The sequence below is a fragment of the Gobio gobio genome (assembly GCF_949357685.1).
Source record: "Gobio gobio genome assembly, chromosome: 24".
NCBI lineage: Eukaryota > Metazoa > Chordata > Actinopteri > Cypriniformes > Gobionidae > Gobio > Gobio gobio.
In genome coordinates, this window is record NC_137120.1 from 10,992,168 (window position 1) to 11,015,520 (window position 23,353).

Sequence of the window (23,353 nt, forward strand, 5' to 3'; positions counted from 1 at the left end):
TTAGTAGTTTAGTTCATTTATCCATCTTTGTTTTATAAATCAATTAATTTCATAATAGGAAAATATATGAATATAAATAAACAAATGATAAATGATTTGCAAAAAAAAAAAAAAAAAAGTTGTATCTAACTATTGTTTTACTTTATTTTTTATTTCTATATTTACTTAATTGTAATGCATTAATTTGTATTCATTTCCCTATTTATTTTTACATGCATGAAAGACAAGAGCATCTACTTTTTAAGAAATCCTAAATTATTCTGATTTTAATTCATGCAATTAATGCGTAAAGAACATGCAGCAGCACCAGAGGGGAGTGACCTGTTTGAATCTGCTGACTAAAGAACCGTTAACAAATACAAAATGTATAAAAATGTAAATTTTTGTTATTTAATCATAGTTGTTTCTTGAACAGTTTTTTTTTGTGAATGTGTAAAGAGAACACAGCTTAACCACTTTCTTTCTGTTAAAGCTAATGAAGTTTAAAATGTTACACAACATTTGCATGTTATTGAAGCATGAAGTTCGACTCTAAATAAAACTGTCTGAGAACATTTAACAAACTAGAAAAAAAAACTTTATAACAATGTTAGGGCATAATGTTCCAACAATGTTATCACTAAAAACGTGTTTTTAAAGTACATTATTGTATCTTTTAGGAGAACATTCTGGAAACGTTTTAAGACTGTTGGGGTAGACAATGTTCTAAAAATATTATCACTTAACATTTTAACAAGGATATTCCCAAACCGTTTAAGAATATATTTTATAGAACGTTATCATACATCTTAGGAGAACATTCTGTGAACTACAATAAAACTTACCACTTTATAAAATGTTAGAGGATAATGTTCTAAAAAATGTTATGTCTAAACATTTAAGGAATATCAAAAAACATCACAAAACAAAACTTATATAGAATGTTATCCTAACTTTCAAAAGAACATTCTAAGAACAAGACTAAAACTACCCACTGAAAACGTTATAAGAACGTTAGGGAATAATGTTATAAGAATGTTACTACTAAAATTTTTTAGAATGTTTTCAAAAGAATGTTATCCTAACTTTTAAAAGAATATTCTGGGAACAAAAATAAAACTACCCGCTCAAAACGTTATAAGAACGTTAGGGAATAATGTTATAAGAATGTTACTACTAAACATTTTTAGAATGTTTTCAAAAGAATGTTATCCTAACTTTTAAAAGAACATTCTGGGAACAAAAATAAAACTACCCGCTCAAAACGCTATAAGAACGTTAGGGAATAATGTTATAAGAATGTTACTACTAAACATTTTTAGAATGTTTTCAAAAGAATGTTATCCTAACTTTTAAAAGAATATTCTGGGAACAAAAATAAAACTGCCCGCTGAAAACATTTATAGAACAATGCATGGTAATGTTCTCAGAACATTCTTATAACAAAAAAAATTATAGCTGGGTTGGCCCTGCAATATGATAATTTCCCCTCAAACAACTGAAAATAACATCCTTTCTCTCGCAGAAAGACAGGAAAGGAAGGAAGGAAGATTTTAGCTTTAATCACATGATAATAAAACTTTAGAAGAGGCCATATGGCTAACTTTTAATTGTTTGATATGCGGCAACACATCGTAAACCAGGATACATTTTCTATGACGCTCTGGTCTTCCTTTGATGTTATTGGCCATGCAAGGAGTTCTGCCTGGCAACAAGAGAACTATTGCACTGATTGGTGGATATTTGCAAAAGGCAGTCCTTTTCGCCTCGTAGTCTGTTGCTGCTGTTTCTAATCAAGATGGGTCTGTTCCATCGTGTGAATCTTAAGCTTGGTAAGTAAAAATATGAAGATATAAAGATATTTGGGTGTGATTTTTAATAGTGAAATGTTTGTTTAAATCTTAATGGTGCGTTGCTATAGTAAAACACATTGCTGCCATGATTACAAATGTGAAACGTTGCTAGCGTAGCCATTAATTAACAATATTTTTATTGATGGGTTTGTGATGGTATAACTAAGATTTCAAATGATTCTTTATTTGATTTGTAATATTGAAACATGTTAGTTAATACACTTAACCATAGTGTAATCGTGCATTTCTGTGAGAAAGGACATTGGACTATTTCTGAGGCCAGTTAGTGATGTTGTGCCTTCAAAATAACAACGATATTTTCATGATTTTGTTGACTTTATGATTGAGAAATCAATGTGTACTGATGTCAATGGGGCAGAATGCCCTCAAGCTGAAAGTACAGTCTTTGGCAAACTTATTGTTGCAGACTTGGTGTAAATAATTAGTATATTTTTCTTACTCCATTATCCATTAATGAAGGATAAAAGTACGTTAATTAAGTGCACAGAGTCAATTGATATAGTTAGTAGTTGTGGTTGAACCCAGTTACATTACCATTAGAGTAAAGTGTGTACTGTAATTTTTGTCAAAGACATAGAAAATGTTGTTCAGTATGTTTTATTTCAGCTCAGTATGATGAGCCCGGCCACACAAAAATACGTCTAACGTGTGCAATGTAGTGGAATGTATACAGCAAAATGAGTTTTGCCGTGCATATGGTACGTAAAAGAATATGAAAAGAGTTGAAAAAGTATGAAAGAGTTGATAAGCTCAAATTTGCAGACAGCATTATGACACCAGTATTGAGAAAAATTGTGTGCTTTTGGATGCATTTTATTTTACAGCATGTGCACTTTATAGTGTACTTGCGCATGAAAGTACTTAAATATTGTAAGGTAACTACATGAGTTAAGGTTAGGTTCATTGTTTACCCAGTTACTGTCATTACTACAATAAGTACTAGTATGTACATGCGAAACAGGACTGTATAGTGAAGTGCTACAGTGCATTTTTTTTAATGATGACTCACTTGATTACAATCAAATCAACATTTATTGCAGCTTACAATAACATCCACATAAATATTAGCAGAGGGCCGGCAAGTTTTGATTGGAGTAGGACCTCACACAGTAGGATTGGTAATCTTGCCCATGAAGAGGATGCTCTTGGTGCTACTCTCTACAATCAGTACCATGAAAGGCCGGTTGAGCGTCACCTCTTCTGAGAAGGACCTAATACCAATTTCTACCGTGGTTACAGCTACTGCCTCTGTGCCCTTCTCGTCCACGCTGAGGACTGCCTGATGGTCAACCTGGAGATTGGGTTCAAAATGTGAACATGACTGTATAGAGTTTTCAAATTCTTTAGGTCTATCAACCATTGGTGGTGCTTCAAAAGGTAAAAACAAGTCCACATTTACCCGTGACACCTTGACTTCGTCCTCTTCTGTGATCCCGGAGAAATCTGCTGTGTCACTGAATGCATCGGTTATTCCCATCTCCTGCAGAATGCCGTCCAGGTTGAATTTTGCAGAGATGGAGAACTTGGGCAGACACAGGTCCACAGGTCTGAAGGATAGAAATGTAAGATATGATATATCAGCTACTATGGCCATTTTCAAGTTCCCACATTTCTGTGCAACTAAACAACCATCAAATGTCAGGTCAGAAGTCAACTAGTACATGAAAAAAAAATCTGGAGGTATTGACGGTATTACGTTTCGAAGAGTTTCTCGTGCCAGTTCTTAATATGTTTACTGGAGATGTATTCTTCAACCTCCTCCATCTTTCCATCAGCAGGAAGAACGATCATCATGGAAGTAGTTCCTTTGTACGGTACCATCATGACCGTAGTTTGGTTGACAGGGTCTTGATAGATCTTATAGGAGCCGGTTCTTTGCATCATGTCAACTTTCACGGTAGTGTCCTTGTCCACTTGGAAGTCAGCTTTGTGGGTCAGGTTTGCATTAAACTGCTCTACCCAATTCCCTATAAAGACAAATTGCAAAAATTTCAGGTCAGATCAAAGAAATTATTATTACAGGAATATCGCTGAATGAAACAGAAAGTTTATTTAGTACCTATGAAGTACATATAGGTAATCAGCATCATCACTGTATCTTTATCCAGGTCCTTCACCATGTCGGTTATCTTGTTATGGGTTTTCTTGGCAATATACTTGTTAATCTCCTCTGCAGCAATTTCAGGCTTGGAGAAGTCAACACTGAAGGCTTCACTGTTGTAGTAGTGCTTAGAATCATTCAGGAACTTGTCCACCACTTTGAGGCCTTCTCCGATGGCCACACCAGATCCTGCCTCCAGCTGCATGGCTCCCTGGCTGTGATTCAGCATGTGGAACAAGTGTTCATAACCCTCATTGACCTGCCCTGGCGGCAACTCACCATAACCCAGAGTGCTGTATATCTGTGAATGAGTGCTGCCCTTGGCACCTAGAGCCAGCATGCTCAAAGCCATTGAGATCCCGATCGGGGAGAAGAAAATGTTCTTGCCCTGGGCTTTAGGATGGGATGCAAGTTTCTTGTAGAGAGAGAAGGCGAAGTCAGCGTTGGGTAGAGCAATGTCCCTGGCCTCCTTGTGGCTGGGGTGGGGTTCGTCCTTCCCATGGTGGAGATGGTGGTGGTGCTCGACTGTGTGACCACCGTGGTCGTGACCTTCGTGGGGTGCGGCCCAGGCCGTTGCTACCAGCAGGGCAGCAATCACACAGCAATAAATCTTTGCCAACATTTTATCACCTGTTTTATGACCAGAGGGCACAGCATTGTACAAACTTTGTGATTTTGCACTAATCCCAGCTAGCAATTTTGCATTTAAAAGACGTCTAATAGCCATCCAAACACAGCCCTGACATCTAGGCTAAAACAAGGCAAAATTTGAGCTGTCAATGAAAATGTATTAGATTTCTAACCATAGCCCTAGAATAGACTAGTCATTTAGAACATATGTCAAAGAAATGAAGCCAAATGCCTTGTAATCACTGTTGACTTTGCTTACATGATGGAATATCATACATCTTGCAAGTTATTTTGGCAAAAAATGGGTTACTCATAGCTGAACTATATCAGGTATGTAGTTAACTGAGATGGCTAACAGAGTAGATATTTAAAATTTAGTTAAATCATCATTTAGCAAAACAATTGTAACTTACCATCAAAGTCCTCTTGACTGTTCAGATGGAGTGGCGTCAATTTATAGTCCTTCAAGCATCGGCAGAGTAACATTTTTAAACATTAACCTGTTTCCACCCCCATTCTGTGAACAGAATCACTCATGATGAACTGTTGCTCTGTATTTAGTGATGCAACACAGTTTTAGACTTCAGTGTCAGGGGTTTTCAGTACTTAAAGTGTGTGTGTGTGTGTGTGTGTGTGTGTGTGTGTGTGTGTGTGTGTGTGTGTGTGTGTGTGTGTGTGTGTGTGTGTGTGTGTGTGTGTGTGTGTGTGTGTGTGTGTGTGTGTGTGTGTGTGTGTGTGTGTGTGTGTGTGCGCGCATGTTTTTGTGAAATATCAGGACAAAAATGTGTATAATGACATGGGTATGACATAGGTATTACAAAAAAAGGGTGAAATATGAGGACATTCCCCATGTCTTCCCTTTTCAAAATGCTTATAAATCATACAGGATTAGGTTTTTTTCACAGAAAGTAAACTGCGCAGTCTCCTGTGATGGGTAGGTTTAGGGGCAGGGGCAGTGTAAGGGGATAGAAAATACGGTTTGTACGGTATAAAAACCATTACGCCTATGGAATGTCCCCACATTTCACAAAAAAACCCTAAGTGTGTGTGTGTTAGGGTGACCAGACGTCCCCATTTTCCGGGGACAGTCCCGGTTTTTGGTGTTCTGTCCCCTACTGGAGCTGTCCCCAGAAATGTTCCCGTTTTACATCGCGTTCAAAAAAACCCGCAGATATATTGCAAAAAAGCGCCCAACAAACATACAGCAGCTGCTGGTTATAGGAGCAGTTGTGTAGTGATTGTTTTCACCAGCAGATGGAGCTGTGAGCTACGCTGACTCTACTTGGTCGCGCACACGCTGCTAGCCAGCTACTACTTCATGAAGAACGTAACCGAGGGCAGTGTGCCATTATCGTCAAATATCAAAAGAAACATCATTATCGCTTTCAAGGTAGTAACATACTAACTATTCATGTTAAACTAAAGTAAAACTGTTTGTATGCAGTGTTGGGGGTAACGAGTTACAAAATAACGGATTACAGTAACGATATTACTTTTTTGGGTAACAAACTAAAGTAACGCATTACACTAAAATGACTGGTATTCGAACATACTGCAGCACTATATGCATTGAACAAAGTTTACAAAGAGAGAATTTGAAGGACTTTTACACGGCACTCCTGCTCTTGTCAGACGGCACCTCGGTTGGGAAACACTGCTCTATGGCAACGGTGCACGCAGCACTTAAACATATCGGATCTTTACACACAGGCAAACACGGCTTGAGTAACGCAGGAAAGCGCGTTCCTATAAGTAGTGTAGTTACCAATATTTTTAGTGTAATGCGTTACTTTAGTTTGTGTGTATTGTCCCCGTTTTTTAATTAAAATATAATACATGAGATTTGAGTGGTGTTTTGACTACTCAAATAGGAAATGTCCCCTGTTTCCATTTCAGAAATCTGGTCACCTTTGTGTGTGTTGTGTGTGTTTATGTTTGTGTTTGTGTGTGTGTTTGTGTTTGTGTGTGTCTTTGTGTGTGGATTGAATTTAGTTTTTAAAAGTAGGCAATCAGTAATTTAGGATTGATGACTGTCTTCACATCTTAAGATACCGTGGTAGCTTGTGCCTTTTTTCTGTGATGGTCAATTGAAGCACAGCTATAATTCTCTAAATCTTAGCAGTCCCTAATTAGTAGTTAGTTTAAAATTAAGGTTATTTAAGGTTAATTTACTGTTTACACTCCATTTATTCATAAATCCTATAACGGACTCAGTAATTGTTTACTTATTCATTATTATTATTATTATTATTATTATTATTATTATTATTATTATTATTATGATTATTATTATGATTATTATTATTATTATTATTATTATTATTATTATTATTATTATTATTATTATTATTATTATTATTATTATTATTATTATTATACACCTTTTTTATATTAGGCTTGCATCCACAATCAGTTCATTACATACAGAGCTTGCAGAGAGAGACACTATCAATCAACCAGTGATATACTGTACTGTTAGCCTGGTTAAAACCAGACCATTCTCAGTTGTAACTGAGTTATGGTCTGGCAAAGCTTCATAGACAAATCATTTCCAAAGGGGCGTCACCAACGGACGACGCTCAAATGCCTCTCGGCGCAATTGGATAGACCTCAAACCAATCAGAGCGATGAGGGAGATGACGTATGCAGAGCGACGGAGAAACATCTGACTGGCCGTTTCTCAATATGCGTTCTTGTCTGTACTTGTGTTCTCAAATAGGAAATGTCCCCGGTTTCCATTTCAGAAATCTGGTCACCTTACCTAAACCACATATTAATGTTTAATATATTATTTTTAAAATGTAAACAAAAAGAGGCAGAGTGTTTTATACTTCGTTTTATTATAAATATATAAGATAACCAATGTAGGCCTAGCTACGCGTTGCCTGAACCACATTCGTGTGGCTATTATTATTATGTTTAATTTTTATTTTATTTTTTTTATGAAATGAGGCAGTGGTGTTTTATGACATATTTCGTACGCGAACTTCTGACTTGCGTCCGTGACTTCCCAAGTTTGACTCCGGAGAACGAACTCCCGAGGACGGGAGGACACTAGTCCGCCTACTATGCTCTTGACAGCATCACTCAGTATATATTTGTATATGTAGTGCAAGCAATGCATATTATCTTCAATGCATGTTTATAACAAAACGAAATATAAAAAACCCAGCCTCGTTTCGTTTACATTAAAAAAAACACATACACATAATATAGGCTATTATTATCACTGTAATAAATTAAATATGACACAAAACACAACCCAGTCTCTTTTTGTTAAATGTCAGTTTATGTGTGATCATCAATAGCAATTATACAAGTATAAGTAAAAGGTATAAGAAGCTATACAATAAATAAAGCAATTCAGTCAAAGTCAGCGCCAGGAGACTAACGGTTAAGTTTAATATCTTAAAAATATAAAGTTGTGAAACTTCACTTTGCCCTCAGATAAAACGATCTGTCTAGGAACAAATTATAGATTAATGAGAGCAAAGATCAGCCGTTAGATCTACACAAGACGAGACGGTTTAACCACTACAGAGACATCAGAGCCAGCGGCAGACGGCAGAAGGACTGGCCGAGGAAAGGCGCCTCTCGACGGGCTCAATAATCGTTTGAGCGCCGCTGAACCACTGGAGCTCACAACTCCGAAAACGGCAGATCAAATTTTAAAAAAGGCGCTCTCTTTATAAATAAACCACAGATTTGAGCTTTAAACAACTTCATTCACTCCTGAAAAGGACTTAAAACTATATTTTGTAAAACATTAACACTACCAGAGGACTCTTGCTAAGACCCATTCGTTTTTCCACACGACTTTTGCCGAATCCAGTCGGTAAAACAGCGATAACATCTTTTTTAGATATAAAGGCTTCGAGTGTTGTTCTTTGCTCGGGTTTTAACGAAAAGGAGAAGTTTAAATCGCTTAAAACAGACGCGATAGCTGATTCGAACGAGTGCTGCTCCACAGCAGCTGCAAATCTGCTTCAACGTCGCTGCGCTGTCGTCATCGTGTAAAGCCCGCCCCAACGTTTCTGATTGGTGCCCCGATTTCTGGGGTTTAGAAATGGGTTTGAATGTGCTCTTTGCCAGACTACTTGCAGAGCAAATCTAAATTTGCCGGAAGTTGTCTGGGTTTTCCCAGGCTACTGTACTGTGATAGATTTTTATAATTAATACCATCACAAGAGTCAACACCAGATCGTACACCTTTGAGGGCTTTGTACAACTGGCTGATCTGGAGAACATAGACTGAACACCGTACCGTCTCTGAAGTATGTTTTTTCCAAAGCAAACTTTGGGAGTCGGATCTCTGCAAACCTGTCGAAGGCGGAAAGAAAATCAATGTTTTAGACAGTGTGAAATGTCACTTTCTCTCCATTTTATTGGCATATTTACAAATTCAGAATGACGCTTGTTGTTTAGAGCTGCAGTTGGCCACAAACAGAATGTCTGGCTTAAATCTCTCAAGATCTCAGCAGAGGAGAATTTAGTGTTGGGTCCGAGTCCACCTTTGTCGAGTTCGAGTCAAGTCCAAGTCTTAAACAATCAAGTCCGAGTCCAAGTCCGAGTCGAGTCCGCCCGAGTCCAGAGTGTAAATAAATTGAAAAAAGATTAGAAATTGCTATTGAAAATTTGTATCTTCTATTAATATTTTAACCTTTCAACCCATTAAACCAATGGCAATATAAAATGTAACAAAAAATACCACTATTACAGCCATTGCCATTTAACATTTTTATTTTGTCAACAGATCAACTAGTTTCCAATCAAAAATGGTTTCAAACCATTAGAATGGACATAGATATACTGTATGTAGAACTTTTATAATTACAAGTGCAAGAAAAACACAAATTAACCTGTTTTATTGTATTTAAATTGTTTAATGCCTCTGGTATCACCAAATTCTTATGTTTAGGGGTGGGCGATATTAAAATCTTATTTCACGATAATGATATATTTTCTCAAGTAGGATTATTCAAGTAAGAATAAATACTATAGAAATTGAATAAAACAATTACATGTAAAATAAAACAAACTTCACTGTATTACATGTACAGTGATTCTTATTAAATTTACTAAAGTTAGTCAGGAGTGAGTGAGTGAGTGAGTGAGTGATTTTCTCTTTGTCTTTTGTTGTTTTATTAACATTAAAGGGATAGTTAACTCAAAAATGTAAATTCTGTCATCGATTACTCGCGCTCAAGTTGTTTTACACCTGAATAAAGTTCTTTCTTCAGTTGGACATAAAATATATTTTGGAGAATGTCGGAAACCAACCAGTTGGTCCCATTGTAGGAAATAATAATATGGATGTCAATGGCTACCATTCAACTGTTTGTGTTAAACAGAAGAAATTAATACAGGTTTGGAACAAAATTAGAGTGAGTAAATAATGACATAATTTTAGAGGTGAACTGTCCCTTTAAGGACAAGCGGCAGCGTGTTCACTATAGGCTGCGCTGCTGTCAATTTAAGACCTCTACACATCTAATATACAGACACACGCTGATTTTACTTAACTGACTGTGTTTATGTTAACCTTGTGTGTATTTGACAGTATTAGTGCAGTAAGACTACTTAGTCCAGTAATCACGTGTGTTTGACAGGCTTTTAGTGCGCGCGCTCAGCGCATGTTAACACAGTGCACAAGCATGCGCATGAAACGTTTAACCAGCAGGCTCATATCAGCGCGTAGACTCACAGGCAAACTCAAACAGAGCCAAAATAAACTGAGAGAAATATTTCAAACGGAAAAAAAATTAAAAATAATTCATTAAATGCAAAAACGAAAAGAAAAAAAACGCTATTCCCAAGCGTGTATTCAAGATATTCAACCATGCCGAACGGTTCAATATTATATTAAGAATTGTGACGTCCATAGTATGCACACAAAAATCCCATATATATCGTCATATCACCCAGCCCTAAGTTATTTGGATTTAAGTTGGTATTAAAATTTATAATAAGCAACTTACATTTCTCTAGGTTTTCTTTGAACATGTCGGTAGAAAGTCGTGCCAGACACATCAGTTGATTTGCAATCCGCAGAGTGCTTCTTTTTACTGGATTTCTTGCAAAAAAATTCTTTATGATTTTCAAAAGCAAAACAAATTATTGCTGACTCTGAAGACATTGTCCTAGCCACACATTGCATCTGTGTGATGTGTGTATTGTCTGCAAGCATAAGATGATGCTACTGCTGCCTGCCGGTGTGGTGCAGTAAAATCACAAGCGGGGAGACGTTCATTCATTTCTTATCTTAGTTTTATGGCGGTTTTGTTGTTACACATGACTCGGACTCGACTGCACTCGGGATATTTTCCGAGTCCAAAATGTCCAAGTCAGTGTCAAGTCCGAGTACAAATTCACCCGAGTGCGTGACAAGTCCGAGTTCATTCAAAATTGGACTCAAGTCCGAGTCCAAGTCCGAGTACCCCAACTCTAGGAGAATTAAACAACTCCACAAACAGCATTACCATTACGTTACTCATTTTGTAGTATTCATAATAATAGCAATGTGATTCTACAGCACAAGATCCAGGACGGTTGTGGTAATATAATAATATGCAGATTATGCAGATTTAAAAAAAAGTGCACAAAGATTTTAATCTACAGCATTCCTTAGATACACACAGACGTTAAGAATCAATGTATGAATCTCAACAATGGTGACAATAGATGAAAAGCTTCATGCTGCAGTGCTGGGTACCACCAATCTGCATAATCTGCATATTATTTGATTACCACAACCGTCCTGGATATTGTGCTGTAGAATCACATGACTATTATTATAAATACTACAAAATTAATAACACATTATCTCTATAACCAGAGCATTAGACTCAGCAGTGATTCAGGCCACTACAAATAGTCAACATCCCCTGATAATATTTTCTCTTAGCTTACCTTGCCATATCAAACATGCTTTATAAACACAGATAAAGCAGCCAGAGAAAAACTAAAGTTAAAGAGTAAAGGGTCAAGAGCCCAACTAAAGCAGACACTGATCTCCAGCATGGTGACGAAACTATTATTGACAGAAATAAAGTCAGTCTGGTTAGTAATGTGTGAAGCTGGTAATGCTGTGTGTGGAGTTTTTTAATTCTCCTCTGCTGAGATCTTGAGAGATTTAATGTCTTATTTTATCTTCAGTTGGTTTCATCTAAGGCAGGGGTCTCCACACTCGGTCCTGGAGGGCCGCTGTCCTGCAGAGTTTAGCTCCAACCCCAATTAAACACACCTGAACCAGCTAATCAATGTCTAACTAGGGCCTTGTAAGACACTGATTAGCAGGTTCAGGTGTGTTTATTTGAGGTTGGAGCTAAACTCTGCAGGACAGCGGCCCTCCAGGACCGAGTGTGGAGACCCCTGATCTAAGGCTTTGGCTGAAGTCAGTTGTAGTTCTTGTGTTTCTCTTTCCTTCAGTGATTCTTCTCATTATCATCATCAGGTGTTCATCATTAATGCTCAATCATCCCTCAATTATCCCATTCACTTCAACACTGCTTCAATGGTACTTTAACTCAGTAGTGAGCACACACATGAACACTAGGACGTGTTAATGACACATTCAGTTTATCAATACAATTACATAAATCATACATTTATGTATGACTTACGTATATGAATCACATTAAGTTGATTAATTTGTTTATGTTAAAATTATGTAATCCAAATGCATGGAAAATGTATATGTAATTCAAATACATAAATCTTATGTTTAGACATGAAATTAGTTTTTGAGTGCAACAGGCTGAGCTTCATCGTCCGAGCTACGTATGATGTATTGCCCTCTCCCACAAACCTGAAGCTATGGTTTGGAAAGGACCCATCCTGCCCCCTGTGTACAATCCCTGCAACACTCAAGCACATCCTGGTTTAAAATAAATAAAATGTAAATATTTGTTATAAATTGCAACATGTTTATACATCTGATAAAGTGTTAAACATTTGAACTACTGTTCAAATGAGATTATTACTGCAAATAGGCCTCTCCATTATATTAAAGGTGGGGTAGGTAAGAATGATCTAAAACACTTTTGTCCAAATTTGTTTAAACTTTCTTTATATGTCAATACATAATTCAAATTGAAGTACTCTGAAAAAGAGAGTATACAAATCAAGTGACTCTAGACGTTTTAATCTGCAATAAACACTGCTCATTATTTTCGTTCGGGCCGAAACAAGTGATTGGCTTGGGCGACTGTCACTCTCTCTCGCTACCATGGCTACCGCCGCTTTTGCTCCAGGATCTGCCCACATGCGCGCGCCCCAGTGTTGCCAAGACGGGCTACTTCAAACACTGTTGCCGCGGGATGTTTTTCATGTCCGCGGGTTGAAGCGACCCCAATTGTGTGATATTTTGCCCCGGGATTTGTGAATTTTAGCAGGCAGCCCTACCAAAAAGACACATATTTAACCCCCCAAACGTGATTTTTACCGGAGAAACACGATTGGGCTTGTTTTGGGCTAGTTTTGAGTAGCAATTGAGCGGATTTTGTTGTGAAAACCTGGCAACCCTGGCGCACCCGTTTGATTTGAGTTCAAGAGGCTGTATTTCTGCTGGACAGGTAATCTTTCATTTTGATTATACATTTTTTTGGTTTATGTTTTCATGAAGCATGTCTCACTAGCACACGTAGCTGCCTAATATAGCTAACATAACATTACTTAGCATAAAGTTACAATGTTATACACTAAGCGAGCCATTAGTAGAGATGATAAATACTCAATATGCCTAGCTCAAGTTGATCGCTGTCGTGTTGAATTTCGCAAAATGTAACTTTAGATAAAATGCATGTGTAAAAGCTAGTAGACCGCATCCAGGAACTTTTTTTAGAACTAAGTTAGCTTTAGCTACTACCCTCTGTCTAAACTCTTTTACCATGTTCACCGGGAACTTTACCTGCACGTTTATTTCGGCCCTTGGTTTGTTTTTATATACTCTACCAATGTTTATGTTGATGTTTTTATCTTGTATCTGTGTGTGTTGTAGACACTGTGTTGTGTGTGTATTTTAAACTTTACCAGTATCGTTATTCTAGCTTGATAGTGAGTACTAAAAGGCATCTTATTTGTTTATATTCATAATGATAAAGTTAGATTTTTTATTACATGTGATTCTGACATGATGTCACTACATGCACTTCTTCTCCGCTCGCCTCAGGTAAATAATGCGTCTTTCAGCTGAGCTGATCGTGGTCGGCGTAGCGCGTTCATGTGTTTTGGGGGCGTGGCTTTGGAAAGAGCCCAGAAGGGAGAAGGTGGAGTGAATGGTAATAATGAGCTGTCTTTAGGTCTACAGACACTCAATTTTTATACTTTCTTTTTCTGAGTACTAACATTTTAATTATGTGTTGATATATAAAGAAAGTTTCAACAAATTTGGAAAAAAAGTTTTTTAACCAAATCCTACCTACCCAACCTGATCTCACAGAAATACGTGAAATGAACACGACCCCTTAACCCCGATCAGGTTGACCTACCCTACCTTTAAGCTTCAATAATGAAGCATTCAGCTTTCAAGTGACAAAATATTTCTATTAAATTACCATCTTGGGGTTGACAATGAGTGTCAAAATAAATAGTTTTATTATGTTATTCTTTAATGTTTTTCAATATTGTGCAACATTATGCATGTGAGACTAAGGTTGTATTATTTGCTATTGTAGTTAATGAAACTGTGACAAAGAGGCTGAGGCATTCGGATCCATCTGCAGTAATTTATTAACACAGGTAAGCCAACAGAGATAGGCAGTCATACAGATTAAACAGAACACATGAAGGGCAATCCAGGAAACGTAAGTCAAACAGGCATGGGTCAGAGGCAGGCGGCTTAGGTACAAAAACGAGATCAGAGTCCAAGTCAGAAATACAAGAGCAAACACGAGTAAAAGGCTAGAGGCAGAGTATAGGTGAAACAAGACTTCACAAATGAACAATGAGCAGAGCAGTCCAGATAAAGGTGAGCTAAGGGTCCACAGGTGATAATGATGCAATGATAATGAGCAGAGGAGGAAAGAGGGGAAATGCAGTTCTAATACGCAGGAGAGAGGGATCTGGTGAAACCAGGAGGAGGCGTTGTCGAGCGTTCCGTGAGAGAAACAAAATAAATTAATAAACTTAATTCCCATTTTCTCAAAAAATCCAAAAGCCAAAGGTAAAAAAACCTATTGGCTTTTTGCTAAGAGAACCAGAATGATACTAACTGCTGGGATGGCCTACAAAATTATGTCATCCCTGAAGCATTCTATTTCTAAAAGTAATGTAAAAAAAAAAAAATGTTTTGGTAAAAGAAACCTAATAATATCAGTGAACCAAAACAAACAAAATCCATATACAATCGATATAACCTTTTTCAAAGTTTAAACACTCCTTAAGACCTTTGACATTCTCTCGCAATGTGATACTGAAAATACACTGTCTACTGTAAGTCTGTAAAGGCCCTGATATACTTCAAACTTCAAACAAAATCAGGCCAAAATGAAGTTTGTTTGGAGTTCAAAACAGCCTGCCAAAGCGAACTTTCTGGAAACCTTCGGGATGTTCGCTAACAGGCTACCGCTGGACATGTATTTCGAACTTCGTTTTACCCCTAATCGAAGAACGAAAAATAACTTTGCCGTGAGTGTATCGGGGGCTTTACTCTTCAACGGGATTGCAATCTTCTACTCTTAAATACAGTATGTGATCTAAACCACTTTATTTAGAGGACAAGTTTTAGCACTGATCCTGAATTACAAACAGTGAGAAGGAGGGAGATAAACTGAATTTGCGTCACAGTATACTGTATACAGTAAACTTGTACAACTCTCCTTGTAATTATATAGCTCTAGTATTGCTAGTTATTACTTAATAGACTGAAGATATCCAGGTGAGGATATATAAGGCAGCAGTAGGCGATCATCCAGACTCTGGAGGAACAGAAGCACATGTAGCTCTTCCACCTCATAACTAGTTCGGCCACAACCCCCATTCCTAGAACACAGAAGAAGGCGGTTATTGGTTAGTTTCAAAGCAAACAGGCTCATTGGAAAAAACTTGCCTGCGCCAACATTTCTGCAGAATTATGTTACGCTTATTGCATGTTTCAAATGTAAATGTCCAGTGAGTGCCATTTAAAACATGTTCAGTTTTGTATCATGATTTGTGTTTCAACACCATCCTGGGAATCTGAGTAAATACATCTGAGTGAATACTCTCCTTCATTTTGAATGAACAGTCGAAGCACAAACATTAATCATCAGATGATCTGGCAGTCTTTTCTGTGTTGTCTATACCCGTTTGATTCATCATCATAGAGTCACAGTCCCTTTGGGACACATGGATGTCCTTGACTTGTCCCAGTGTGCTGTTGTCTGTACCTTTGCTGTCACCTGATATCAATACATCCGTGGGTTTTTAATGATTCTTTGTATCACACAGATGACTCAATGAGTTTATTTCACTTCCTTGAGATTGTGTACTGACAACATTTGAATCAAACTCTATTCCCTGTGCATCCATAACTGTTTTGAATTCAAAGTTGACATTTGACTCTATTCCAGCTTCTTTATGGTCCAGCTCTAAGATGTAGCTGTATATATTATTTATACACATAATAAAATGATTTATTTATTAAAAAATAAATAATTTTTAATAAAAATTAACTAGATATATCACACATTTTTCTGTGATTAATTATGAATAATCGCCACTAAAAACACTAAATATTTTAATATATTTTATAATGTTATAATTTCAGTTAATCCTCAAATTGATGTAGAAACAACATAAGGAAAGAATATTTTAAATACTTGTTTATATTTTTATGAATGAAGGCCAGTATCACTGATACTAATTCTGATGTCTCTATGAAAAAATTTAATAGACATTTCAATGAAATAACACATTAACATTTAACTGTGTTGACAGGTATGGATGGGAACCATGTGGAAAACAGGCTGCCAATCATAATGTGGTTTTGCGTTTTCAAGTGGACAGAGATTTTTTTTTTAACCATGCTTGTGTGGACGTGATTGTTTTTTTAAAACGGAGGAGGAAAAACTCTGGTTAGAAAAATACAGGTGTACGTGTGGACTAGGCCTTAATGCTGTTTATATAACAGAACAGGAAGAAGCCCTTCACCCTGTGCTCTGAATACCCATTTCAAATCACATGTCTGAAGAAAACCAACCACAGGAGGTTTCAGTTTGACTCAGATGAATGGTACTGTGAGATCATACGTAGTTTTAACTTTGTTCTTACTTATAAACACTAAAATTGAGAACTTAATAAATGTACACAAATTTTACATCAGTTACATTCGATTTTACCATGAATTGTAGTTTATACACAATTCACACAATATTCTTCAGGCAACTTTTAAAAAAGTAGTTTAAATGATAAGAATAAAGAATATGTTCACCCATTAAGACCAGTTAAACTCTTAAAAAGGGCCAGATCAACTATGACATATGATATGCAAATACAGCTTGTGAAACTAGGAGCGTGTCGGGGGAGGATTCACACCAGCTTGAGTGTATTCAGCAGATTCAGCAGTTTCATCCGACACCGAACAACTGAAGGAAATGTTTCACATGTTTGTTTTGTTCTGTTTGAGCCGCTGGAGTCTGATTGGTAAGTTATAAACACATTTTTTTTCCATTTGGGAGTAATAAAGTGGCTTCTATACTGTTTCAATGAGACTTTTATCTGCTGTAATGAAGTTTATCAAGCGTCAATCTAGATTAAATCAAGTTTTATGTGTAATAGTTACTGTGCACTTTCAACTCTGAAATAAGCAGACTTGAATTTAAAGCATTTTTTTTTCCTCTGAAAGTTTCTGGTAGACAGTGAAAAAGAGAAAATTGTATTTCCGTATTATCATATGTCACAGTTTCACTCAGTTTGGACTTTGTTTTCCTGTTTCCCGCCACTAATTTGTTGTGTAATTTGAGTCTTCATCACTGTCAGCTGTGTTGACATTAATCACACCATTTGCACCTGTATTTAAGTTCCATTGTGTCTTTTCATTGTTGTCGGGTCTTGTGTATGTTTGGATGTATGATATGCGACTTTCTTTATGTGGATTTTCCTGTGAATTTATTAAAGACTGCCTTATTACCTTCACCTTAGAGCGTGTTCTAGCTACACAATCTGTGACCCGACCTGAAAATGTGTTTAGCGGTGAAAGTTTTGTTTTTTCTCACCATGGACCTCCCTGCAGTTCGCCTCTTGTGCTTTGAGCAGGGAAACTGCTCCCTCGGGGAACACTTAAATAAGTTTTTCGACCTGGCCCATCAGACAACCTTCCTGGACAATTGCCTGTGCTCATTTCTGAACGCCACCCTGAACACCACCACAAAAGCACAGTTGTGGGGGGAGGGTCCTCGAGGGAGCTTCAGCGTGTTTGTGGAGTGGGTGCTGAGCTTAACAAAGGCGATGATGCCAGCCCCACTCCCAACCCAGTGCCCAGCCAAAAACCATCAGACTGCGAGGAGCTGCAGCATGAGCCCACCGCAGACTATGAGCCCATCAATCAAGGGAGTGTGTATGGAGTATGGAAGTGAGCCCACTCTCCCACCACTGGGAGTGAGTCTCTGGCCGTTTCCCAATATGCAGTTGTAGTTGTTTAAAGCTCAAATCTGTGGATTATTTATAAAGAGAGCGCCTATTTGAAAATTTTATCTGACGATTTTGGAGGTGTGAGATCCTGTCGATCAGCGGGCGCTCGTTAACCCCAACGAGAGCAGCCTTTCCTCGGCTAGTCCTTCTGGCGTTTGTAGGGTTACCAGAGGAGATTGGCTGAAATTCGGAATGGGGGGGCCCCGTCTGCGGTCTGGGGTGACGGGATGGAGGGCTTCTATGATATTAGACTGCGTGCCTATAATAAAAGATAATGAATTTCAAACCTGAACCAAACATATTTTTATTCAAAGATCAACAGTCAGATGCGAGGGGTACCAGGACATTTGTGACCAGTGCTTCAGCTTTTGTGCGACCGCAGGTGACGAGTTTAGCTATAGCCGAATCAGACTACAGTTTTGGTGTTAACTTCATCGCACAGTCAAGCGATCTGTATGATTGTTGGTGGGCCACACAGTGGAACACGGAGGTCAGCTCAGCAGCAGCTATTTTATTATACATGGAATCATCCTGCTTCTAAAAGAAGGACGAGACCAACGTGTTGGTCTGTACTATTGCGGTGTTGGTACAGTGTAGTTTGCTTCTAGCATGCAGCCTAACATCTGCCTCCCCTCCGTGAGAAACACCAAACTCTTTCCTACACACTTTGCAGAACGCTTAACTTTCATCGCTTAAGGCTGTGGCAACCCATGGATACTTCCCCACCCACTCCTCCTGGTACCTGCAGAGGAGTTTTTGCTTTTTAGCAGCGTGTTGGGGTTCCGGTACACCAGCCATGCCAACGAATGAATGAAAATTAGCTTATCAATGCATATCTAAATTCGTGCCTAGCCGTCTACGGTATTTTTTTAGAACTTAGAAAAAAGATGCTGCAGCCAAAGAGCAGCCGGCGGGGGCTGGTTGCAGGACGGCTCAACCTCCGCAGACAGTTTTTAATGTTTATCAGACAATAACTACTCAAGATTTTGCTTTACTATAATTTTGGGACAATTAGGGCCAGATTCGGGATTCTGGACAACAGTTTAGATTTCGGGACTGTCCCGAATTTTTCGGGACGTCTGGTCACCCTAGGCATTTGCAGCTGGCTCTGATGTCCTGTGGTGGATTTTTTATTATTTTTTTTTATGAAAATGAAAAGAGGCAGGGTAGTGTTTTATGACATCTTTTGTTTAATTGTAGCCCAAAATATACATGCAGAGATAACCAGAGTAACCAGAGTGAGCTGAGTGAGGCTATCAAGAACGCTGCTGTTCTATTTGCAGAATCACTGGACTCGCGTCCTCCCGTCCTCAGGAGTTCGTTCTTTGGAGGTGAACTTGGCAAGTATACGGCCAAGGCTCATTGATGCACGTGGGAGTGAAGACTGGCTCGTGTGGTCCGATCAAACAGACGAGCTACTGTAGCTCAAATTGCTCAAGAAGTTAATTCTGGTTCTGATAGAAAGGTGTCAGAATACACAGTGCATTGCAGTTTGTTGCATATGTGGCTGCGTAGCCGCAGACCAGTCAGCCCATGCTGACCCCTGTCCACAGCCGAAAGCGTCAACAGTGGGCACAGTAGGCTCCTCCCTCCAGCAACGTAGTCATGGCTGTGGCCTGGGTCAATTCCTGCCTGTCCATGCTAAAGGCCATTCCCTGGATCACACCTGCACCACCCTGGAGTTTGTTGTGCTTCATCACTGTCAGCTGTTTTATCACCTCATGTGCCCCTGTATATAAGTTCAATTGTGTCTTCAATTTTGTCTCTCTTTATGTGGATTTACCTGTGGATTTATTAAAGATTAAAGACTTATTAACTTCGTCTTTGTGTTTCTGCTGCTGCTCTGAATGTTCTCAACTTCAAGTCTAAAGCTTCAGCTGATTTTAAGCTTTGTAAACCATCAGAAACCTTCATCTATCTGTGTGTTCATCAGGTGTGTTTGGTGTGTCAGTGATGGAGGGAGATTCTGTCACTCTAAACACTGATGTTACTGAAATACGTGAAGATGACATAACGTGGACATTTGGAGCTGAAAAGTATCTCATAGCTAAAAAAAAGAAGCAAATCTTTTCCATATATAACGATACTGATGGGAGATTCAGAGACAGATTGAAGCTGGATCATCAAACTGGATCTCTGACCATCACAAACATCACAACTGAACATGAGGGACATTATGAACTACAGATACGGACACAACAAACAAGATCAAAAACATTCAATGTTTCTGTCTATGGTGAGTAGAGATGTAATTTGTCCAAATGTTCACATATTCTGTTTACATATTCAAATGTTTAATTTTTATACTTTGAAAGAGTGGCATGCACAGATCTTTGTGGGGCAGGGGCAATATTGTGGTCGTTTGAAATTACGATTGAAAAGGGAACTTTCTCTTTCAAGATTGCAGGTTAAGGGCTCAAGCAGCCCATCCACCAGACCCCCCATCACCCCCTGTGCACGCCACTGGTTTGAGATGACAGACACATTCAGTGACCATCAACACACTAAGCCCTCACTAAACACACAAGATATTAGACTGATTCACTACAATTCACAACACTGAAAATAGGCAGATTGTTGTTCATATTTCTGTTTATTCACGCATGTTTTCCAGTTCGCCTGCCTGTTCCTGTCATCAGCAGTAACTCTTCACAATGTTCTTCGTCATCATCATCAAATTGTTCACTGGTGTGTTCAGTGTTGAATGTGGGTCATGTGACTCTCTCCTGGTACAAAAGAAACAGTTTATTGTCCAGCATCAGTGTGTCTGATCTCAGCATCAGTCTCTCTCTACCTCTGGAGGTGGAAAATCAGGATAAAAACACCTACAGCTGTGTGCTCAACAATCCCATCAGCAACCAGACCAGACATCCCAACATCACTCAACTCTGTCACACATGTGCAGGTACAGCCGTGGTTTATTCATTGAGCTGATCTTCTGATGAAGATCGGACTGAGTCAATCACTCACACTAAAGACTGTCTCTCTTTTCCTCTCCTTCTCCTCCTCCAGTCTCAGTCTCTCTGATAGTCTCGCTGATCTCTGCTGGATCTCTGTTGATTGTAGCAGGATTTGGGATATTCTGTATCTGCAGGAAATGTACAAAAATTTACAAAGAAAGTGAGTGTTACCTAAACTGTTACTGATAAACACTCTTTTAGGAAATTTTGTGTGTGGAAAAAGTTATAGGCCTAATGGCAAATTAAGATTATAAATGCAATTTTTAAAAACTACTGTGTTGACTTCGAAAGGCCTAAAAAGCCCTTGTGAAGAACCAGATCTAGTTAAGTTAAAATCTTGCAGTTTTAATGCATTTATTATCATTGAAACAGATGAGACTCGTGCAGAAGAGGTCACTTACGCTGAGACGACATTCTACAAAAGAAACACACAGGAATCGGTAAGGCAATTTATTGTTCATTTGTTAAGTATTTGCATAATTTCAGCAGTGATTCAGATGTAGATCAGTGTGCGCTTGTGTTTTTGTCTGTATAATATGGAAGCCCATTTCTACCAGATAAGAGAAAAAAAATAATGCTTTGGTAAATCATAATCAAATCATAATCAAAATTTTTTTCGAAATTGTGAGATTATAAAGTCAAAATTATGACTTAAAAAGTAATCAATATCACATACAATGTTGAAATTATGAGAATAAAAAGTTGAAATTGTGACTGTAGATGCAGAAATTATTATTCCATAACATCCAGAGCATAACTTCCATATTATAATGATCTATCACATAAATCACAAACACAACAACACCATCAGATGTTTATAAAAGCTTTTTTTTTTTTAACTATATCACATCACATTTAGCCTATTATTATTATTACTATTTCATCTCGTGCATTTTTTACAGAAAGCTGAAGAGGTGGATTGTGTGGATTATGCATCAATCACAATGAGAAGATGATCAAACCTCAAACTCTTTCTGAGTACAAGATTGAGTGATCATTTTCACTATGAAACCCCTGCAACGACCTCAGACTCATAGTCAGTTGTTGAGTTTTGGGATTGTGAGAACCGCCCGTTTCATCAGGAAATCACAGCGGACATAGAGCAGGATCATCCTGAGAGGGTTTAAAGGTCCCGTTTTCCCTCTGTTTTTTAAGCTTTGATTGTGTTTACAGTGTGCAATATAACATGTGTTCATGTTTCGCAAGTAAAAAAACAGTATTTTTCACACAATTTACTTATCTATATACCGCTGTTTTCACGGTCCTAAAAACGGCCTGATGATTTCCTTGTTGAAGTCCCTCCTTCAGAAATACGTAACGAGTTCTGATTGTGTGTGTATAGTTCTGATTGTAATTCCCAAATTATTCAGAAACTTTCAAATTAATAAAACATACATCAACTGTAGCAAATATCTTTGAATCTTTTAATTCTGAGTTGCAAGAACGTTTAATAATGCATAGCAGGGCTTTATTCCTTGAGTGTGTACATTAATACAGTAACAATGCATGACTTTAAACCTCTTGTTGAAACAACAGTCAAAATGGATGGCATGCAACATGAGTGTTTTGAAAGAATTACAGTAGGAATGGTAAGGTCAAGGTACTGGTTGTCTCTGCAACTTCATACATCATCTGTCTTGTAAATCTGAAACAATAAAACTGTATACATGCAGTTTAAAACAAAGCATAGATGAAACGTACATGGTCTCCAATGTATGCACTTCATTCCATAAATGATCATCATCAGTTGAATGTGTGGTGGACATGACATTCAGGTACAAACACACTGCTGTGACTATATCTATTTATATACACCATCTCTCATCATTCAAACCATTGTTATGCTTTCTATGGAGACAATCCTAGCATTGTATGGTATGCATATGAATAATTCTTTATTAAGTAAACATAAGAATCCATCAATAGGCTACATAAATGTTTATTTTCACACAGCAGTTAATAAACTATCACTTCAACTGATCTGTAATTTCTTCGTTTCAGTAAACACAGAAATGAACCGATCACACTGCACATAGCCTACCTCTGCTTGTGGTCGAAAGCTAATGACGTAATAGCAGGTGGGCCCGGGCCCGCCCCCACGCGATAATGATTGGCCGATTGATAAGCTTAAATCTGATTGGCTAAAGCGTTCGACTGATCCGGGTGGGAGGAGAGTCCTGCCAGGAAAGTCTCAAAAACAC

The 23,353-nt window shown here is 38.0% G+C and overlaps 2 protein-coding genes across 4 annotated transcripts; one reads left to right on the forward strand and one right to left on the reverse strand.

Moving 5' to 3' along the window:
* Positions 1-1,742: 1,742 nt before the first annotated feature.
* Positions 1,743-22,831, forward strand: LOC307120375 (SLAM family member 9-like). 3 transcript variants are annotated; one of them, XM_079807393.1, is made up of 7 exons: positions 1,749-1,811; positions 16,501-18,159; positions 20,126-20,428; positions 20,807-21,097; positions 21,205-21,312; positions 21,525-21,592; positions 22,055-22,556. In XM_079807393.1, the coding sequence occupies exons 3-7, from the start codon at positions 20,146-20,148 to the stop codon at positions 22,106-22,108; spliced, it is 804 nt and encodes a 267-aa protein (XP_079663519.1). In that variant the 5' UTR covers positions 1,749-1,811; positions 16,501-18,159; positions 20,126-20,145; the 3' UTR covers positions 22,109-22,556. The 3 variants fall into 3 exon arrangements, with proteins under 3 accessions (XP_079663518.1, XP_079663519.1, XP_079663517.1); XM_079807391.1 differs by having other exon boundaries at positions 1,756-1,811; positions 16,501-17,205; positions 22,055-22,563; XM_079807392.1 differs by lacking the exon at positions 16,501-18,159 and having other exon boundaries at positions 1,743-1,811; positions 22,055-22,831.
* Positions 2,648-5,154, reverse strand: LOC307120350 (alpha-1-antitrypsin homolog). Its single transcript, XM_079807357.1, has 5 exons — positions 4,998-5,154; positions 3,913-4,584; positions 3,550-3,820; positions 3,253-3,400; positions 2,648-3,144 (listed from the first exon to the last, which is right to left on the reverse strand). Exons 1-5 carry the CDS (start codon positions 5,068-5,070, stop codon positions 2,956-2,958), a joined length of 1,353 nt encoding a protein of 450 aa, XP_079663483.1. The 5' UTR covers positions 5,071-5,154; the 3' UTR covers positions 2,648-2,955.
* Positions 22,832-23,353: the final 522 nt, after the last annotated feature.

Bases quoted from the DNA above. Each gene is read 5' to 3' on its own strand.
- LOC307120350 (XM_079807357.1), bottom strand. From the start codon at position 5,070: ATGTTACTCTGCCGATGCTTGAAGGACTATAAATTGACGCCACTCCAT. The intron at 4,585-4,997 runs GTAAGTTACAAT...GTCATAAAACAG, and splicing joins CAGTCAAGAGGACTTTGATG to GTGATAAAATGTTGGCAAAG. The intron at 3,821-3,912 runs GTACTAAATAAA...TTGTCTTTATAG, and splicing joins TACCTATATGTACTTCATAG to GGAATTGGGTAGAGCAGTTT.
- LOC307120375 (XM_079807391.1), top strand. From the start codon at position 17,157: ATGTTTCACATGTTTGTTTTGTTCTGTTTGAGCCGCTGGAGTCTGATT. The intron at 20,429-20,806 runs GTGAGTAGAGAT...CATGTTTTCCAG, and splicing joins ATTCAATGTTTCTGTCTATG to TTCGCCTGCCTGTTCCTGTC. The intron at 21,098-21,204 runs GTACAGCCGTGG...CTCCTCCTCCAG, and splicing joins ACTCTGTCACACATGTGCAG to TCTCAGTCTCTCTGATAGTC.